The sequence below is a fragment of the Anas acuta genome, chromosome 1 (genome assembly GCF_963932015.1).
Source record: "Anas acuta chromosome 1, bAnaAcu1.1, whole genome shotgun sequence".
Classification (NCBI taxonomy): Eukaryota; Metazoa; Chordata; class Aves; order Anseriformes; family Anatidae; genus Anas; species Anas acuta.
The window spans coordinates 183,891,211-183,908,079 of NC_088979.1; the positions used below are offsets into that span (position 1 = coordinate 183,891,211).

The 16,869-nt window shown below is 41.8% G+C and overlaps 1 protein-coding gene across 1 annotated transcript in view; it reads left to right on the forward strand.

Annotated features, from left to right (window-relative positions):
* MAPK12 (mitogen-activated protein kinase 12) overlaps nucleotides 1-16,869 on the forward strand; it is a 34,706-nt gene that overhangs the window by 1,305 nt on the left and 16,532 nt on the right. Inside the window, exons 3-4 of the mRNA XM_068669640.1 lie at nucleotides 8,595-8,653; nucleotides 12,298-12,409. Coding sequence (XP_068525741.1) covers nucleotides 8,595-8,653; nucleotides 12,298-12,409 — 171 coding nt within the window. The remainder of the gene's footprint in view (nucleotides 1-8,594; nucleotides 8,654-12,297; nucleotides 12,410-16,869) is intronic.

Below are 16,869 nucleotides of genomic sequence, written 5' to 3' on the forward strand. Positions count from 1 at the left end.
TTGTTGTTGTTTATCTTTCACAAAGTATTTGAAAGTTTTAGTTTTGTGCTAACATGAAGCAGGAAATGTTGGGGAGTGACTAAATAATTTGCTTACTGGGAAGCAGAGACTAGGATGGAGACCTTGGCACAGATTCCCATGCAATATAAAAGAACAGCTGTAGAAAGAAATGTTAAAAGTGTGAATGAGATAAAGATACTTAGTCCCAACAGATTTGTTTGAGAACAGCTTTTGTGGAATTGAAGCATGAGAAGGGTCCCAGAATGGACTGGGAGGATCGCAGTTGTGGCTTTAAATGCTGGTTTTGGAGAGCGTATGTGGTAAACAAAGAGAAATGGGGGGGTGGAGGGGGACTTTTTAAAATGATGCATAAGAGCCTGGTTTAAAATGTTAATGATGTGGGAGATTAGAGCATCACTCTGTTCAGATAGCCTTCGAGGCAAGCTACAAGATTGAAAATGAGTTGGAGAGAAATTGGTACTAACAGTAGCCAGTCACAGTCATGTCACATTATGGTATTAACATTCTGAGTACCAGCAAACACAGGTTCATTTTGAAGAATAATTGGTGGGAGATGCTGACTGTCCAGAAAAAGCAGGCCTCTTTGTAGCCTGCTTTTTTGTCTTCAACACTTTAGTCTGAATCTTTTATTTTATTTCATCATGTTCTTTGATGACTCTTTTGAATTAACTGCTTTTTACCCACTGCTGTATATATTAAAGAGTTAACACTTGCAGGGAACTTCTGTGTCATATCTGGGGTTTCTACTCTCCGCATTTTCTTTACTAAACATTTGGGAGCAGATCAGCTCATGCAGTTGCCAAACTCTTAACCGTGTCCAGAATTTGGAGATTATTTTTCTTCCATTTCCCAGAATAATCTGTTGGGCAGCGTTTTCCACTCTTGGCTGCTTTTACGTAGTGTGTGCCCTTCAGGATAATGCTCTGAAACCCCACCATGGCCTTGTTAGCTAATTGAAGAGTCTAGAAGAAAATGTGATCTGTAAAAGTTACAAATCAATAGAGGTGAAGGAAAAGAATAATTTGTAGTCTTAGAAAACAGTTTGCCCACAGAAAGAAAAATCTCACCTTGGTAGTAAGGAAGAGTTTTACCATGAGTTATGGCATTTACTCATTAGAGAACAATGACTGTGTAAATGATCACTCGAGGGATTTGTGAACACTGTAGAGAGAGAAACTGTCTCCACCACCCATCCAGTACGAGGCTGAAGTGGCAGGACTGCCCTTTCCGAGAATTTCCATCCACCATTCCAGTCTCATACCATTCATTTCACCCACTGTGAATTAGGACTAGCAGCAAAGCCTTTCTGGATTTCTAGCCCCCGTGCTGACCTCGGGGTACTCCTTTAACCATTCCACCCATCCAAAATTAGACCAGCGTGGCAGCATCATTCCTCATAAGGATTTTCAGGCCGCCCCCAAGTCTTTGATCTACCACCAAAGACATGCTTTTTTACGTATTACTACCAAAGGATGGATTTACAGAAATATGTAGCATTTTGATCTTCCTGTCCTTCCTTATTCACATCAGCAGTCCCCAGCGTGTTGCTCACATTTTTAATGTTACATACAATAGTGGCAGGACAACCGCCTGTTCTCTGTCCTTGCCATTGTGGTTTCCATGGGCTGTTGAGTTTTGAATGGGCTCACGTGAGTGAGAATCTCCTTATAGCAGGAAAAAGTAGAGCAGTGATTTAAATATTGCTCCTGATTTTTCAGTAAACTGATATGTTACAGCATACTTCTGCATAATAGCAGGCATCTGTCTTTCTGGCTGTAATGTAAGCTATTAAGAAAGAATAAAATTGAAGTAATTGTTTCAAAGACCGCAATAAAATAGCGATGGCACTAAGATCTCTTTCTCGGGCGTTGGTAATCCAAGTGTAAGTGGTGGGGTGCAACAGCCAGTCTAACAGTACTGCTGCTATGGACTGGATTTGGGGTGTTGCTGCAGCACTGCACTAATCTGCCAGTACACAGGCCTTCATCTTGTTTCTTCCTACTTCAGGTTATAAACTAATTCAAAATTCTGTTTATATGATAGTTAGAGTGACACCCAGTTCGCTCTTGTAGTCTGTTTTTCTTTTAAAATAACTTGGGTAATCATGATGCACTTGATGGCAGATTACATGAAGAATGTGATGTTTTGTCCATTTCATGACAATGCTGTGATAAAAAATAGCATCTCTGATCCATGAAGGTGGCAGGAGATACCATGAAACCCGTGCCACAATGATACAATTCATCAGTATGTCTTGTTTCAGTGAAGAAAACTGAAGAAAACTTCTGCTTAATACCCTGGATTACCTGGATTACCCTTGTTGATCCTTTGAAGAGCATGCTCCTTTAATGTGGAACGTTTGTGGGATGACCTGTCATGCTGTAAAAGTAAATATGGGAATCATCCTTCTGAATGGTAGTGGAATTGTATTTTACCCCCTAGGAAAACCAGCCCACAGGTCGGTTTGCTTATCTGGTTAGGCATCTTCAGGTAATGGTGGTTGCAAGGATGACTTCTCAATTATATATGCTAGATCTTTGTGCTTCCTAGTAGCTCTCTAGCAGCACATTACCGAAATGTAGTGAGGAATATTTCTGTATAGGCTGTGGAAACTATGTAGTGTGGGGCTTATCTTCACCCCTTTGCAAACAAACCCAGGGGACGAATGGCACTGAGGACCATGGAGCAGAGGCCGTGTATGAAGAGGGTGAGGCCTGGCTCTTAAGAGATAAGGCACTGTCCTTAATGGCACTAGTACCTATTTTTTGGGAGGTGTTTTAGTCTGAGAGGAGCTGGGATCTTTTACAAACATCCTAAGCTCCTTCTGCTGCCTAAGAAGTAATTTGATACAGATCAATTCCTCGGATACTGCCAAAAAGTTACTTTCCAGTGGGATAAGCTGCCGGATCACTGTAGCTGCATAAAGAGATTCTGGCAGAGGAGGGAATGGTGTGAAAATGACGAATAAAAACAGCTAAGGCAGAATGAAGAATGCAGTGTGGGTTTTTGTTGGGTTTTTGTTGTTTTTTCTTCATGTATTCGTGCTAGCTTGAAGTATTCATCCCACTACAGCCTTAACAGATCTTTCTTGTTGCTTTGGCATCTACGGAGAAGAACAGGCTGTTTACCTTCAGGAGGATTTTTCCAGTAGTGCTGCTTTTGTTCTCTGCTTCTTTACATCCTGAGTTCGTTTAACGTGAGGCCAGTTAAAACTATCTGTTATGGCTCTGACTTAAAACCAGCAAGAGAACGGAAACCCTGCCAGTGGGCTTGCTTGGGTCCTGGCCCCGGCTTGCAGACACGTGCGTCGGTCTGCAGGCGCGTATTCCTCTGCAGTCAGTGGAGATGTCTGTGTTTGTCAAATTAAACCCAGGCAAGTAAGCAGAGGTGCAGACCCTTTGGTTTCCTTTGGCAAACGACTTGGATTTTATGGTGCGTTTCGACTGGAAGCGATGCTCTGACCCCCGCTTTTGATGAAGTAACTGCGTCGTGCCTCCTGCTGGCTCAGCCCTAGCGCCCTGCTCACCTCTCAGCTTGCTAACGCCGGTTTTGAAGTTGCCGTCGGGAGCGCAGAACAGCTGGCAAGGAGAAATGGCACTGGAGAGAGAGAAAAGCAGCAGCTACTGCTAATGGATTGTTTCAGAATGGAGTGTGGGTTGTAGGAAAACGGTGTAAATGTTTGCCTACATACACACGTATCTGTGTATACATTACATCTAAGCTTGCACAGTAATTCTGACCCAATTCTACCAACTTAAATTCCGAATGTGTTTTTGGCATAAAACTCTTGACAAATGCCCGTTAAACATTTCTGAAGTTGAGTCGGTTAATATTCTACAGATGTTTCTCTTCCTGGAAACCCTGTAAGAGTCAGCTGCAGTATTTGTTTAAAGGTACTCGGTGTTATGCTCTCAGTCATTGCTCTGTGTGGAAATTGCTCTCTGGTGAATTCCAACATCTGAAGAACAATGTATGTTTTACATTAGGAGAGCCATTTAGCTTTTTTTCTCCCTCTTGGAAGGGACTCAGGTATCCAGCAGGCACCGAATGAGCTCTCACTCTGCGGTTATGCTTCTGAGGATGATGCACGCCTTCCATTTTGGGTCAGCCAATAATTATGGTGGATTCTTCATTTTGACAAAAGCGAGGCTTTTTAGTTACACTTACAGAGCGTCCGCCAAGGGAGGAATTTATTTCAGAGCAAATAGTGGGAAATTTAGCCTCCTACCTGAGGAAACCTTCAGACTGTCAGCTTTTGCAGTTTAGCCAGCCAGGTACGAGCATTAGAAGAGCAGCAGTCCCTGCACCATACGAAATCCAACCAAGAAGGGAGTTAGAGATGAGACGTGCCTTTCCAGACGAAGGGTGGCAAATATGAATGCTCCCTGTATTAGATTTCCTGCAGGAAGCCCTGCAGGACTGCACCACCTACAAAATCACAGCCTTCGAGTAGCTAAGTGCCCGTTAGGTGCAAACTGGGAATCCTGGCTGGAGGTGGCAAATCGCCTTATGGGCTGCAAGCAGAAATACAAGTAGAGCTGTGCAGTTTGTTGCTGTCAAATATTGTAGGGGAGAAATGTTGATGGACGATTTTCTGCATGGTGAAAGCTAAAAAGAGCTTGGGAGCTGACAGGACACTGGAGTCACTTGTTTTAGTACTCAAAAGACAATAAATCAACGCAGTGATACCAGTTGTCACATGTCCTACTTATTTTTACAAACCTGCCTAATAGGTGTTTTGTCTAGGCCAAGCTTCAGCTACTACCTGTTTGTTCACAGCCCAGCAGTAAAGCAGGCTAAAGTGCTTAGTCCGGTAAAATAAAGGAAGGAGGGCAGCAGCAAAACCCAAACCTTCTTTGTTTTAGGATCATCATCTAGTCCAAAGTGCAAGTCCACAGGATCTGAATCTGTCGGATGCTGGTATGTCTACAGAAAGGGGGACGCAGCTCCTGAGGCATGGCTTGTGCCTGCGGGCACTCTCTGACTTGCTTTTACTTCACAAAGAGCAGTCCTCCAGCCCTCAGGACTGCAGCGAATCTGATCAGAAAAGTACTTTTCCCCACTCATTATTCTCTGCCTTTCTCCTTTCATTCTTTGTTCCTTTACAACTAAGATTTTAGGGCACTGAGAAGGACGCCATGCTCGTGTTGTTAGCGTTGTGCAGAAAAGAAGGGGAAGGAGCTCTTTGTCCCTTGGCAGACAGCCTTCAGCACGGTGTAGCAGAACAGCTGGGTAATCCCAGGTGGAAAAAGGTGACTGTAGCACAAGCCTTGTGCTTGATAATTATAAAGATCAAGGCTTCTTGGTGTAATAAAAGGATGCAGGCACCCTGTGATGCAGAGCAGAGCAAGAGCATGAAGTTGAAGCTAATGCTGCAGAAAATGTAAGGCAGTGTGATATATATAGTTCGCTGTACTCCAGCAGGGATCCCTCTGAGAAACGTGGTTGTGTTCGTAGCCCGAGTGCCAAAGCCATTCAACTTCGCTGTGTTTTCATGCATAGCATCCACAGCATAAAGAAGCACTGAGTGCACAGGGGATGTAGCCAACATTACTTATTAATTTATACAGGATCGGAGTCTTTCATTGATGTACTGCTGCTTACACCAGAAATCTTCCTTTACAGAAACCCGGTGGAACAGCCCTCGAACAAAAGTAATAAAATGCATGGGAGTGTAGCTCTGCTGTCACTGTGGTTTTGCTCTGCAGGAAGAAGGGAGAGGCTCAGAGCCGTGCCTTCTCCTTTAGACGTGCTCAGAGACCAGCGAGGAGGGTACTGCAGGGGAGCTCACAGAAATCCAGGCTGGTTTTCAGCTAGATGGGCAGCAGGAAACAAAGTGCATCCTTTGGGGGTGTGTTCATTCCAGAAATTGCCTGGTGGCAAAATTAACTGGAAAAAAGGCGGCTGTGGAAGGGCAGCACTGCTGCTGGTTTCCACAGGTGCTTTTCGTTGCCATCCTGTGGTGTAGCGAGTTCGCTCCTCGCCTGTGCCTCCATCTCTGATAAAATCAGTAAGCAAGCCGAATTAACACCAGCAGGTAACTACAGAACGTTTCACACAGACCTTGGTTATACTTCATACAGACCACACCACGAAAAAGAGATGATTCTTGCCATTCATGTCTCATGATGGCTTGCTTCTGTGCTGGGCCAGTATCTTTCAGTAACCATAAAGTTTTTACAAATACTGCATTCAAGTGAGAGAGAGCATTGCAGACAGACTTCGGATTTTCCATGATATGGAGGAGGGAGTTTCCTACACTTTGCCCAGTTCTTTTCCTTTTCCTGAAGAAATATCTGGAGTTGTATCTTCCTCGGAAGATTAATTTTATCCTGTACCTCCTTGTTCTTATCATATCTGCAGAAAGCAAAGACCAAAATGGAAATACTAACGACTCTGTTCCAGTAAAGGAAAATCATCCCAAAGCACAGCCGTTAAATAAAGATCACCGAGGAAAAGGAAACGGGTCTCTTGCTTTTATTTCTGAACTATTAAGTACAACTTAATGTTTTAAACACTGGAATGGATTTCAGGATTTTTAGAAAGCTCACTTTGGAGAGCAACAAAAGTATGGTGAAATCCTTGGTGTGATACAAGACAAAAGTAATTACTGGGCACTGTTTATTTTAATAGAGAAAAAGTAAGATTTTAGTGAAATTTATTTATTTATTTATTTAGTCTGGCGTTGTCTCTATTGAAATGTGTTCTTTATGTTCCCGTGTTCCACAGCAGGCGTCTGATAACATTTTTGTGTAGCCATGGATGCAGAGCAGCCTCCTTATCATTTCGTCTTCTGCTCCGTTGGTTCTTTCCGTGGGGTTGTCCCTGCATCATTCACTGCTGCACTCCTACATCACAGAGTTTATTTTCAGTACATTTCAGGTTGCTTAGGCAAATAGCTCGGGTAAATGAAGGCGTGGAAATATCTCCTGGAAGAGAGCAAGCAGGATTTCTGAAAAAGTTGAGATAGGAAAAGAAATGCGTGTTGGATAAGATTACCCTTAAAATATTTCTGTTAATACTGAAATCTTTGGCGTATGGAGAGCACACAGCTTTTGTAACTGTGTATGTGTGTGTGTGTGTGTGTGTACACACAGTGCCTTAGGAAACACCCTTAGAGATGCATTTATTCTCCAGTGGTGTCCCATACATCTTTCTAATTCCTCCATCCTCCATGTAGTAACAGAGAACTTTACGTAAAACTGTCATATAAAAATACACAGCTTCTCACTCTGTTATTAGCACTGAAGGTATTGCTTCAAATAATGACCACATCCTCTGTGGGTGTAATTATTCTTTTATGGTAGTTACATTATTTAACAAGTTTCTTATCACAGTCCTCAGGAAAATATTATTCGTGATTCTTTCAAAGATACATACGGCCACAAAGATAAAGAGCTGTAAGCTTTCTGTCTTCATCTTTATTAGATTTTCTATCTCGTTCATCCTTATGGCATTTTGATATTATCCAGGCTAACTGGAGTAGATCCCTTGGACGTGGAAAGGATAAAAATACAGGCACTGGGGATTTCACGAGAGTTGGGTAAAGCTTTAAGTAAAGGAAGTCTCCTTCCCTCCCTCCCTTCTTTTCCAACATTTCTGCTCTCTCTGGATTTCTCTTTACTTCTGCATAATTTTTTTAAGATCCCTATTTTGAGGAACAATCAAGACATACTAATAATGTCCCAAATCCATCCTGCTTTGTTACTGAAGTGGATTTTGTGGTACTTTTAGTACTTTGATAGTAACATCAGACAACACAATATGTTTTTAGCCCTATTTTCTTTCTTAAAGCTTCTAATTTTGTGCAGTTCTAGTCTGATGTGTAATCTCTAAACCATGCAGCCAAGGAGATGGGTCTGAATGAGGTTATAAATGTTACAAGTCACTGAGGAATAATAATTGTATTCTCTTCAATTTTCCATTCCTGTTGCTTTCTCTCCCAAACGGAGCCTGCCCAGCGGTTAACGCTCCAGAGGCGTGCCAACAGAACCCATCTGCACTGACAAGGAGATCAGGGTCAGAGTCTGGTGATGGCACGGCAGTCTGCCCTACAGGCCTGATGTTGTCATTTTTGTCACAGCTCTTTCAGATGCCTTTTCTCAGTGTGGCTTCGAAGCTCTCGGTACCACAGTATCCCTGAATCGTGGCCTGCCTCTAAAAGCTGCGTTAGAGGAGGCAGTGGCAGAGGCACATGCACCGTTAAAGGACCAACCCCAAAACCTGCTGCTGCAGACAGCGTGCATTCGCACCAACCCCAAATACCGTGCCCCAGTACCGACATGGCAGCCTGCAGCTGGGAAGGGCTGTGGGTAGCCCAGTGCTGCTTTTATTTAGCTAAATACATTTTTTTAAAATCAAAATTAGCCCTCAGAGTTATAAAATAATACATAACAGATCCTGATGTTGCTAGGCACTGATTCAGGTATCCTTTCTGCCATCTTTATGCCTGTAGTTAGTCTCATTATGAAAATGTTTTTTATCATATTTCTCCACTTACTACATGGTTCAGGAATCTGTGTTAAGGCAGTATTAATCCATGTTTTTTTTTCTCTCCCTTCCCCTATTTTCAGGTCATTGGAATACTGGATGTGTTCACACCAGATGTAACGCTGGAGAAATTTAATGACTTGTAAGTTTTGAGTTTTTTTTTTTGTTTGGGAGCAGGGGAGTGTTGCTTGTTTGGAGGACTGGTTGTTTGCATTTTTTAATAATGGGGAATTCCAAACCCGTTGCTTCATGGCTTTTTCTGAATCCCATCTTGATACAACTGTTACATGCATCTTCAGAATCGGTAGGTTTTCAGACTATCGTTAGAACCAGCCATCTGTTTTATCGGGTGCATGATACTTCTGTGAGGCCTTAGTAAATCCCAGTTTGATGGATTGCCTAACCCACTTTTTAAGAGCTGATTATGTACCCTCAGGCCCAGACTGATCAAATGATGGAACCATTCTTAACCAAGAAAACAGTCTGAAAATCATGCCTGCTACATAGCGTATCTCCAGTGTGGTCCATCCTAACTCTAGAATTAATTCAAAACTGCTGTTGCTGTTGAATTTTTTTTGGTGAATATCCGAGCTCTGCTCTGTTGTGCTCCCTGTGTGGTTTCCCGTTGCTGATTTTACGGCCTCTTACATCCAGCTGAGGGTGGTCTGCACTCCCTCCTGACTAACCCCATAGGCCCAAATGATCCAAGCAGGACATGATATAGATCATTGCTAGCACCAGGCATGTACGTCCCTCTGATGTCTCCCTTTTGGCAGCATTGCAGACACCAGATATGTAGTGTGTGTATGGACCCTGCTGCAGTTCTTGTGAATCCAAGTCAGTACAGAAACAGTGGTCAGAAACCCCCTTGGGCTTAACGGAGATTTCATGTTACGTTTGTAGAACTGTGCTGGACTTCTTCAAATGTACCTACATTTAAAAAACTGCCCTGCATATTTGTATGCTAATAGAGAAAGCTACCTGACAGGAAGAGGAGGAAAATGAAGCACAGAAAACATGGACAAGGTGTTCATACCTTTACGCCACCGTTGAGCCAAAAAAGATGTTGTCCGTGTTGCCTGTAGTGCTAACTTATTTCATAACATATGTAATAAAATCCACATGCGTATGATTAGCATTCAAGGACTGGGTTTGAAATGTGACCCTAAAATCATCCTGCAAGTTTTGGAGGTGCAAGTCAAGTAGGTGGGACACATTTATGGCTAAAACTACAACCTAGGACAACATTTACTTTCAGGATTTCTGGCATTCTGTCAGAGACACGCAGGGCTAGATGGGTGTACATCTGAAACAAAAGTGGAGAAACAGCTTTTGTGAACTAAAGCTCAGATGAGTTATTTGAGGGAGACTTTCCTTTTGCTGACTAGCCATGAGATGTTATCTGTGGCCTGTTGTATAAAGATCAAGTTCAAGCTGATTTGTGGGTAGAGGCAACAGAAGTAAGGCAGGTGGTTTCACCAGAGCCAGCCCCCAGGTCTGATCTTATCTGAGACCTTGGGATTCTCAGCTAACTTATAGCCCTCCTCTCCAGAGGGGAGCATGCTCCTACTCTACCTGCTGCTCTATCACCTGCCCCTGTGCTCTACCACTTAGTATAATGATAATTAAAGACAAATCCCGTCTCCTTTATGAAGGAACAGTTAACTTTCCCTGCTCATGCTTGTGTTGATTTTCCTTCAGAGTCAGAAGATAAGCTGACTGATGTAGTTGACAAAACCAGAGATGCATGAATCTTCACCAATGGCAGTCCTACTGGACAGCTGCTTTTCAGCCTCTTTAACTGTATTCCTTGCATTGTCTGCTCTTGTGTCATACAAAATGTGCCAGAGCAGGTTGCTCCTCCTCATGGTGTAAGAATTTGGGGGTTTTAATTGGAACTGTAAGGAACTTAACCGTGTTAGGCATCAAGTTCACACTGAAGAGAATTGTTTACCAAGCATCTAACCTTTTAAGATTATTTGAGGACTTCAGGATTGTAAATACGTATTTAATAATAAAAATAAGTTTGCCAAATTTTAAGTAGAAGACAAAGTGTTAAGTAGAAGACAAAGTGTTCAAGTGAGCTCCTAATGTTTTATCCTATTGTTGTTCTATTCCAATACATTGCTCATTAACAATTACTAAAGTTTGAGTTTACAACCTCGGGTAGGAATGGATTTTCCCTCCCTTAATTTTGTTTCCCTGCCATTTCTCAATTAGACTGTTAGAGATTTGAAATTGTCAAATTGTAAACTTAGCACATTGTGTGTGTGTAAAAATTGTCTTCTTTGCCCTTCCCACCCTGTTCCTTACAGTGCTGGGTGGTTATATATTGTGGTGAACTTTGTCTGTTTACATAAATCATTATCCATCCAGAGCCCTGGGATGTGTGCAGGTGATAACAGGCTAGTAAAATCCTAATGAATGTTGAAGGTCACTACCGGTAGTAAAAGACATGTAGATACTTATTTATTTCTCTCATCTCACCTCCTTCTTCCTCTGTTTTTTTTTTCCTGTAACACTCACTAATGTCTTTTTCTGGCTCATTTCAAATATTCATGACCTCTGGGAAAATGAATTTAATAAATATGAGGGGGGGGAGATCTTAATATGCTTTCAACATCCAAGAACATCAACAAAGCAGAGGTCAAACTCAGTTTTCTAGGTTACTGGGTCTGTTGATAAGCATCTTGTGGGTTGTGCTTGAAGAGAGAGAAAAAATTCATTCTCTTCTCCATATTTGCTATGTCCTACGTGATTACTGAATCAAATTGCGCATATTTTCTGTCCAAACAGTAGCAAATCTGTCTGTGAATGCTTGGGTTGGGAGCCTGATGCCTGATCCTCAGAGTCTTGGGGAAAAAGGTTTGGTACCTAGGGAAGGTTCAAAATGCTATCTGTAAGTCCAAGTGTCCCACCTGCCTTTGACATTATATTCATTATCATTTTTGTTTATAGTTCTAATACAGTAAAAGAAGTTTTTGAGCGGGTTGAAAAGTAGAAATCAAAAGAATTACTGTTCCTGTATTTTAACTAGAGGAAACCCATTTAAGTCTACATAGTAAAACTTGTCTCCAAGAAACAACGACTACATCTAACGCTTCTCTTGATGAAAATGTGTCTGCCTTACTTCATACTATGAAGGAAACTGGTGATTTATCCTCTGGTGCCAGACGTGACTGGCTTTGCCTCTGTCCAGACCTGACTTTAAGGACAGACTCTGAACAAGTTTCCTACAAGCAGTGCAAAGAAGAGGTTTGCACCTTAGGCGAAGACTAGTGGTGAAGGACCACCGTGACGTTCTCAAGCTTTCTGTTGCTGCTGTCCCTCACCAGTATGAAGTACCAACGATAGAGGAGGTTGCGATCCTAGATGAAAATTAATCTCTGTTACATCTGACCTCATCTATTAATGAACCATCTAGGCAGTTTGGTTGCCCCCTGATGGTGAGATAGATAACGTCGTGTGTGAATGTCCTAGTTTTCTGCTCAGATATCTCTGAAGTATCATGTGGCTCTTGATTAGGTGCCTTTTATCTAGTTCAGTGTCTGTACTCTCCTTGCAACCAGCAACTTTTCATAACCACTGACAGGGTTGTGCGATACCTCTTCATGACAGTCTTAAAAGATAAAAACTCAGAAACGTGGAGAGCCTGGGGGAAAGGTGGTAGAATTGTTTGGTAAACAGCATGATCTATAATTTAATATTGTCACTGAACTATAACATACTTCAGTTTATTTGACTGAGTTATTCTGTCCTTTTTTTCTTTCCTTCTTTCTTTTTTAGCTACCTTGTCATGCCATTTATGGGAACAGACTTAAGTAAGATAATGAAGCATGAGAAACTAACTGAAGACCGAATCCAGTTCCTTGTGTATCAGATGTTAAAAGGCTTAAAGGTTTGCCACTTTTATTTTCATTTCACAATCTATTTTCCTAGTAAACCATTATGGAGAGCTATAAATACTTATCATTTGATAGCAGGATAACATTTATCTCGCCTGGTTTCGTACAAGTATTTACATTGTGTAGCAATTGTTTTGTGATAATAAGTGTTATCTGGTGGGGCTGGTTTTGGTTTTCTTTTTTTGTGTGTGTGTGTAATGTTTGTTTTTTTTTTGTGCATTTATGTTTGTTTGTTTATGTTTATTTGTTTTGGTTTGGTTTTGTTTTCAACCAAAAAGAAAAGATCTGAGGTAGTCATTCAAGGTCTGTAATACATTGATCCAGGATGACCATGACTGCATTATTTCCATAAACCAGAAAATCCTGCTTTGACTTTTAGTTTCCTTCTCCCCCAATAGGTGATTGTGGTGCTGCTTTGCCACACCTCTTTCTGTGGCTGGTTGGAGAGTACAGAGTCTGCAAATGAAACAGCTGTAGAGTTCAGAGACAGGTCTTCTCTTGACTTGAGACAAGCCAAACTTAATATCCTGTTGGCTAGAAATGGTAGATCAGAGTAGATCACTGCTATAAGTGTTATCTGTTAGTTGTATATTCAAATTCCTTTCTGAGCAAGAAACAAGAATTCGAACAACAAGAATTCAGAATTTAGGTGAGGTGTTGCTCTTGTAAATCCCTTGACCTAGCTTTGCTGGCTGCAGCCAGGCTCTCCTGCAGTGACAGCCATTTAATTCCCTTTGCAGTTCTGGAGACAAGGCCATATAATGGCTCTGTCTATCAATCTATCAATCTGTCAATCACATCTTTTGATTGTTCCTTGCACGATACAGTTTTTGTTTTATGGTCCTGCAACACACGAGATAGGGGCAGACTTTCCTCTGCACGTGTACAAAGCTAAGTGGAGTCAGCATGATGGAAGGGGAGTTGTGCTCAATAGGGATGTGCTTGCACAGTGGAAATCCAGCAGTGGTTTTGATGCAGGAAAGTGTGTCACATCAGCCAGGATGCTGATGTGTCCAGATCTGTGTTGGTATTGCCAAACGCCATTTAAATAAATAATACTGCAGGACAGCATGCTGTTCCTGAGCAAGAACATCAGGAACAGTGTACACAAAATTCCTTTGTATCTCTGTGCTGAACAGATAAAGAAGGACAAGTAAATTGTTTTATTCTCATCAGAATACTTAGTAAATACATTTAGTTCTTGACTCCTGTGTCAGTCATTTCTCCTTCACCCTACCTACAGTTTTATGTTCTTCATTCGGTAGATTTTCACTGATACAGCCTTTTATGTATGCTAAGCAATTACCTTCTTTATCTGACCATTTGGCATTTAAATGTTGTAATTCCATTCTACAAACACAAACTAAAGCCAGGTTTAGAGAAATTGGCAAATTCACCTCTGATCCAAGCTTTGAACCTGCAGCAGCCTGGTCTCAGCAGCTGTATTACATCTTCTGTTAGCAGTGGTTTACCTGAATATTTTGTGTCCTTTCCAATCCCTATCTCACATTTTTTAAGAGCACAACTGCTAAACTCTTAGGTTTTGTCATTCCATATTGCAAAGCAAACATTTGAGAATGGTCTACATCTGTTCCATTTGGTTTCTTCTTGCACCAATTCATCCAGCCCCAGTAATACACCTAGTTGGAAATATCTTTAAGAAATTATCCGGTAAGAGTGCTCCAGGGCTTTTTACTTCAGAGAGATTCTTGCAGCATGGCCTGTGCTAGGAAGTGGGTTAAGCGGAAAACAGTACCGCTCAGTACTGCTAGTATACATTAGAAAAAGAAAATGGGTCAGTAACTTGACTTCTAATGCTTCTTTTAACAATATCAGTTAGTTGGCTGTCTAAGAAAGGATCTGACAATATTTTGCATGTAAATCTTTTTCAGGTCTAATGTTTCTGAATCAAAGACAGCCCATCTGTGTTTACTTTGGTCGCTTGCTTTGGAGGCGGGTGGAAACAAAGCATGTACTCGCTGCTCGGCTGAGGCATTGTAGAGGAAAATACTTGCAACACCTGGGAAGGAGGAATATGCAATTCTATAGATCTTTGTTGTAAAACTATTTCAACATCCCACCCAAGCTTAGCCTCTCGTTTCATAATGTGTATTGTTTTTCTGCACATTTTTTCTTTGATGGACTCTCTTTTGGCAGGGGGTGGTAGTGATAGAGCTGTTAACTTCAATATGCATTTGTCCTTTCTGTGAAGCACTTGGATACGCTTGCAACTTGGAAGGGCTTTTGTCATTTTTTTTGTTTGACAGAAAAGCTTCGTATTGTTAAAGAATGCAGAAGGCAAGCTGAAAATAAATGTCCTTGCGTAGGTGGAATGGGACTGGAGTTTTCAGCTCTTGCAATCTTGGGTCCCTTTTCTGCTGGAATGCCAGTTGGGTTCGTGTTCTTAGAGGTCTGAGGGTGTGGGTGGCAGTCGTGTTTCTTTATTTGCACACTGTTTGAGAATGAAAGGACAGCTCTTGGGCTGCACAAACACCTTTTCAAGCTTCTTTTGCCATATTCATGATAATAGTTACCTCCTCTAGTTCCCTCCTTTTGTCATGCCTATTTGCTGTCTTTAGTTTTGTGTTCTTCCAGCTTCAACATTTTCCTTTCTCCCCCCTCACCCATTTCCTCTTCGGTTTTTCTTTCCCTGCCAAGTCACTCCTCAGTTTCATTTTGCATGCTGCCTAGAATACTTCTTCCTGAGTCTTTTCTAATTCCCTTTTGATTAGATTTTTATTTTCTGTAGATATTACATATGAAGACAAGAATGCTTAGAATTTTGACAACTGTTGGATCGCTTCCTAGCTATCGAGGATTTATGAATGCTACCAAAAATTGTCTTTAGGATTATGCACAAAGCTCCTGTGTTCCAGGGCACTTTGCACATGCTAAACTGGATTCTCGAATCAAATATTGTTCAGGTAGAATGGTAATAACACTGTGAAGGGTGTGTCTGCTATGGTCCAAGTGCTTTTACAGCACGAGCAGTGAATAATCTGGCAACAAATGGATAACAATAAGAAAAATCAGCAAGAATAGGATCCCGTTTCAGAAGGCTGTTAAACAGAAATGGAAAATTTTCTGAGCTAAGACTAACATAGTTCCAGTGCTTTTACCTACCAGCAGATAATAAAATGCAGTTAAAAATACTGCTAAAGAAACATTGCAGCTTAATGCCAGTTTTCAAAAAGCTAACACTTACAAAAAGCCCTATTTCACATAATCTCAGTAGTCTTGTATAAAGAGAAGTGTTTGGAAAATATATGGGTTCTCCCCAAAGTGTTAACATGACTTCTGGTGCTGTGACCACTCATAAAACCTTCAGTGGGGTGAGAACACCAACAAAACCATGCTATTGCTCCAGAACTTTAACAAAAACTCAAAATGGTGCAGTCCTAATTCCTGTTTCTACACGGTACATTCTCATGTGCAGAATTTTCTGGGTCTGCTGGTTATTGCCTTACTGTGTACAGTCATACCAGCAAAAATAGCCTGTAGAACATTATTAGCATCTGCTCTGGAAAATCAGGAGGCTTCCGTACAAAGACATTGAGATGATTTAGGATGTAAGTAGTTATTGTGATAGCTTTGATAAAGATGGCTATTGTCAGAAGATGCCAGTGTTTTATCCATTTGTTGGGAGCCTAACTACTTACAGATTGGTTTCTTTATATATATATAATTGTATTCTCTCTGTACAGCTGACAAACTTCCTCTTTTTGCATCTGCTTCCTCCCATCCTGATGCACTTCATGCCCATCCATGACAGAAATAGGGTTTTGCAGTTCTTCATTTGCTGCAGTGGTTTTACAGCCTGTGCTCTGGGGAACAGTTCCGTGCTCTCAGCCCCTTGTGGTCGCCCCAGGAAATCCTGTGAAGCACTTTGGCAGTTCCGAGGGGTGATGTTAAGGCTTGCCTGTTCTGCAAGGAACAGGCAGAAGAAACTGATCTACCCTATACTGCAAATGTAAAGTGCTGAATCTAGGATTTCGGGCAGCCAGGGGACAGAAAGCTTTTCAGAAAAGACTTGGGCAGGGCAGTTAGCTTTGTGCCCTTGTCGCAGTCTTAGCTGTATGGGTACAGTTGTCATTTGTAGGTAAAGGGAAGGGATTCTTTCCTCTGTTTGGGAAAAAGTTTGGGCTGCCTGGAGAAGACAAGGCTTGGAGCACCTCTTACCAATGTTCTTACGTATCTGGTGGGGGGAGGTAAAGGAGACAGAGCTAGACTCTTCTCACTGGTACCTAGTGAAGGTACCACAAGGTGAAACACAGCAAATGAATGCCTTTTTTGCTTCAGTCTTCACTGCTAAGATCAGCCCTCGGGAATCTCAGACCCTGGAGACAGAAGGGGAAGTCCGGAGAAAGGAGGACTTTCCCTTGGTCAAAGAGGATCAGGTCAGAGATCATTTAAGCAATCTTGACATCCACAAATCCATGGGCCCGGACGGAAT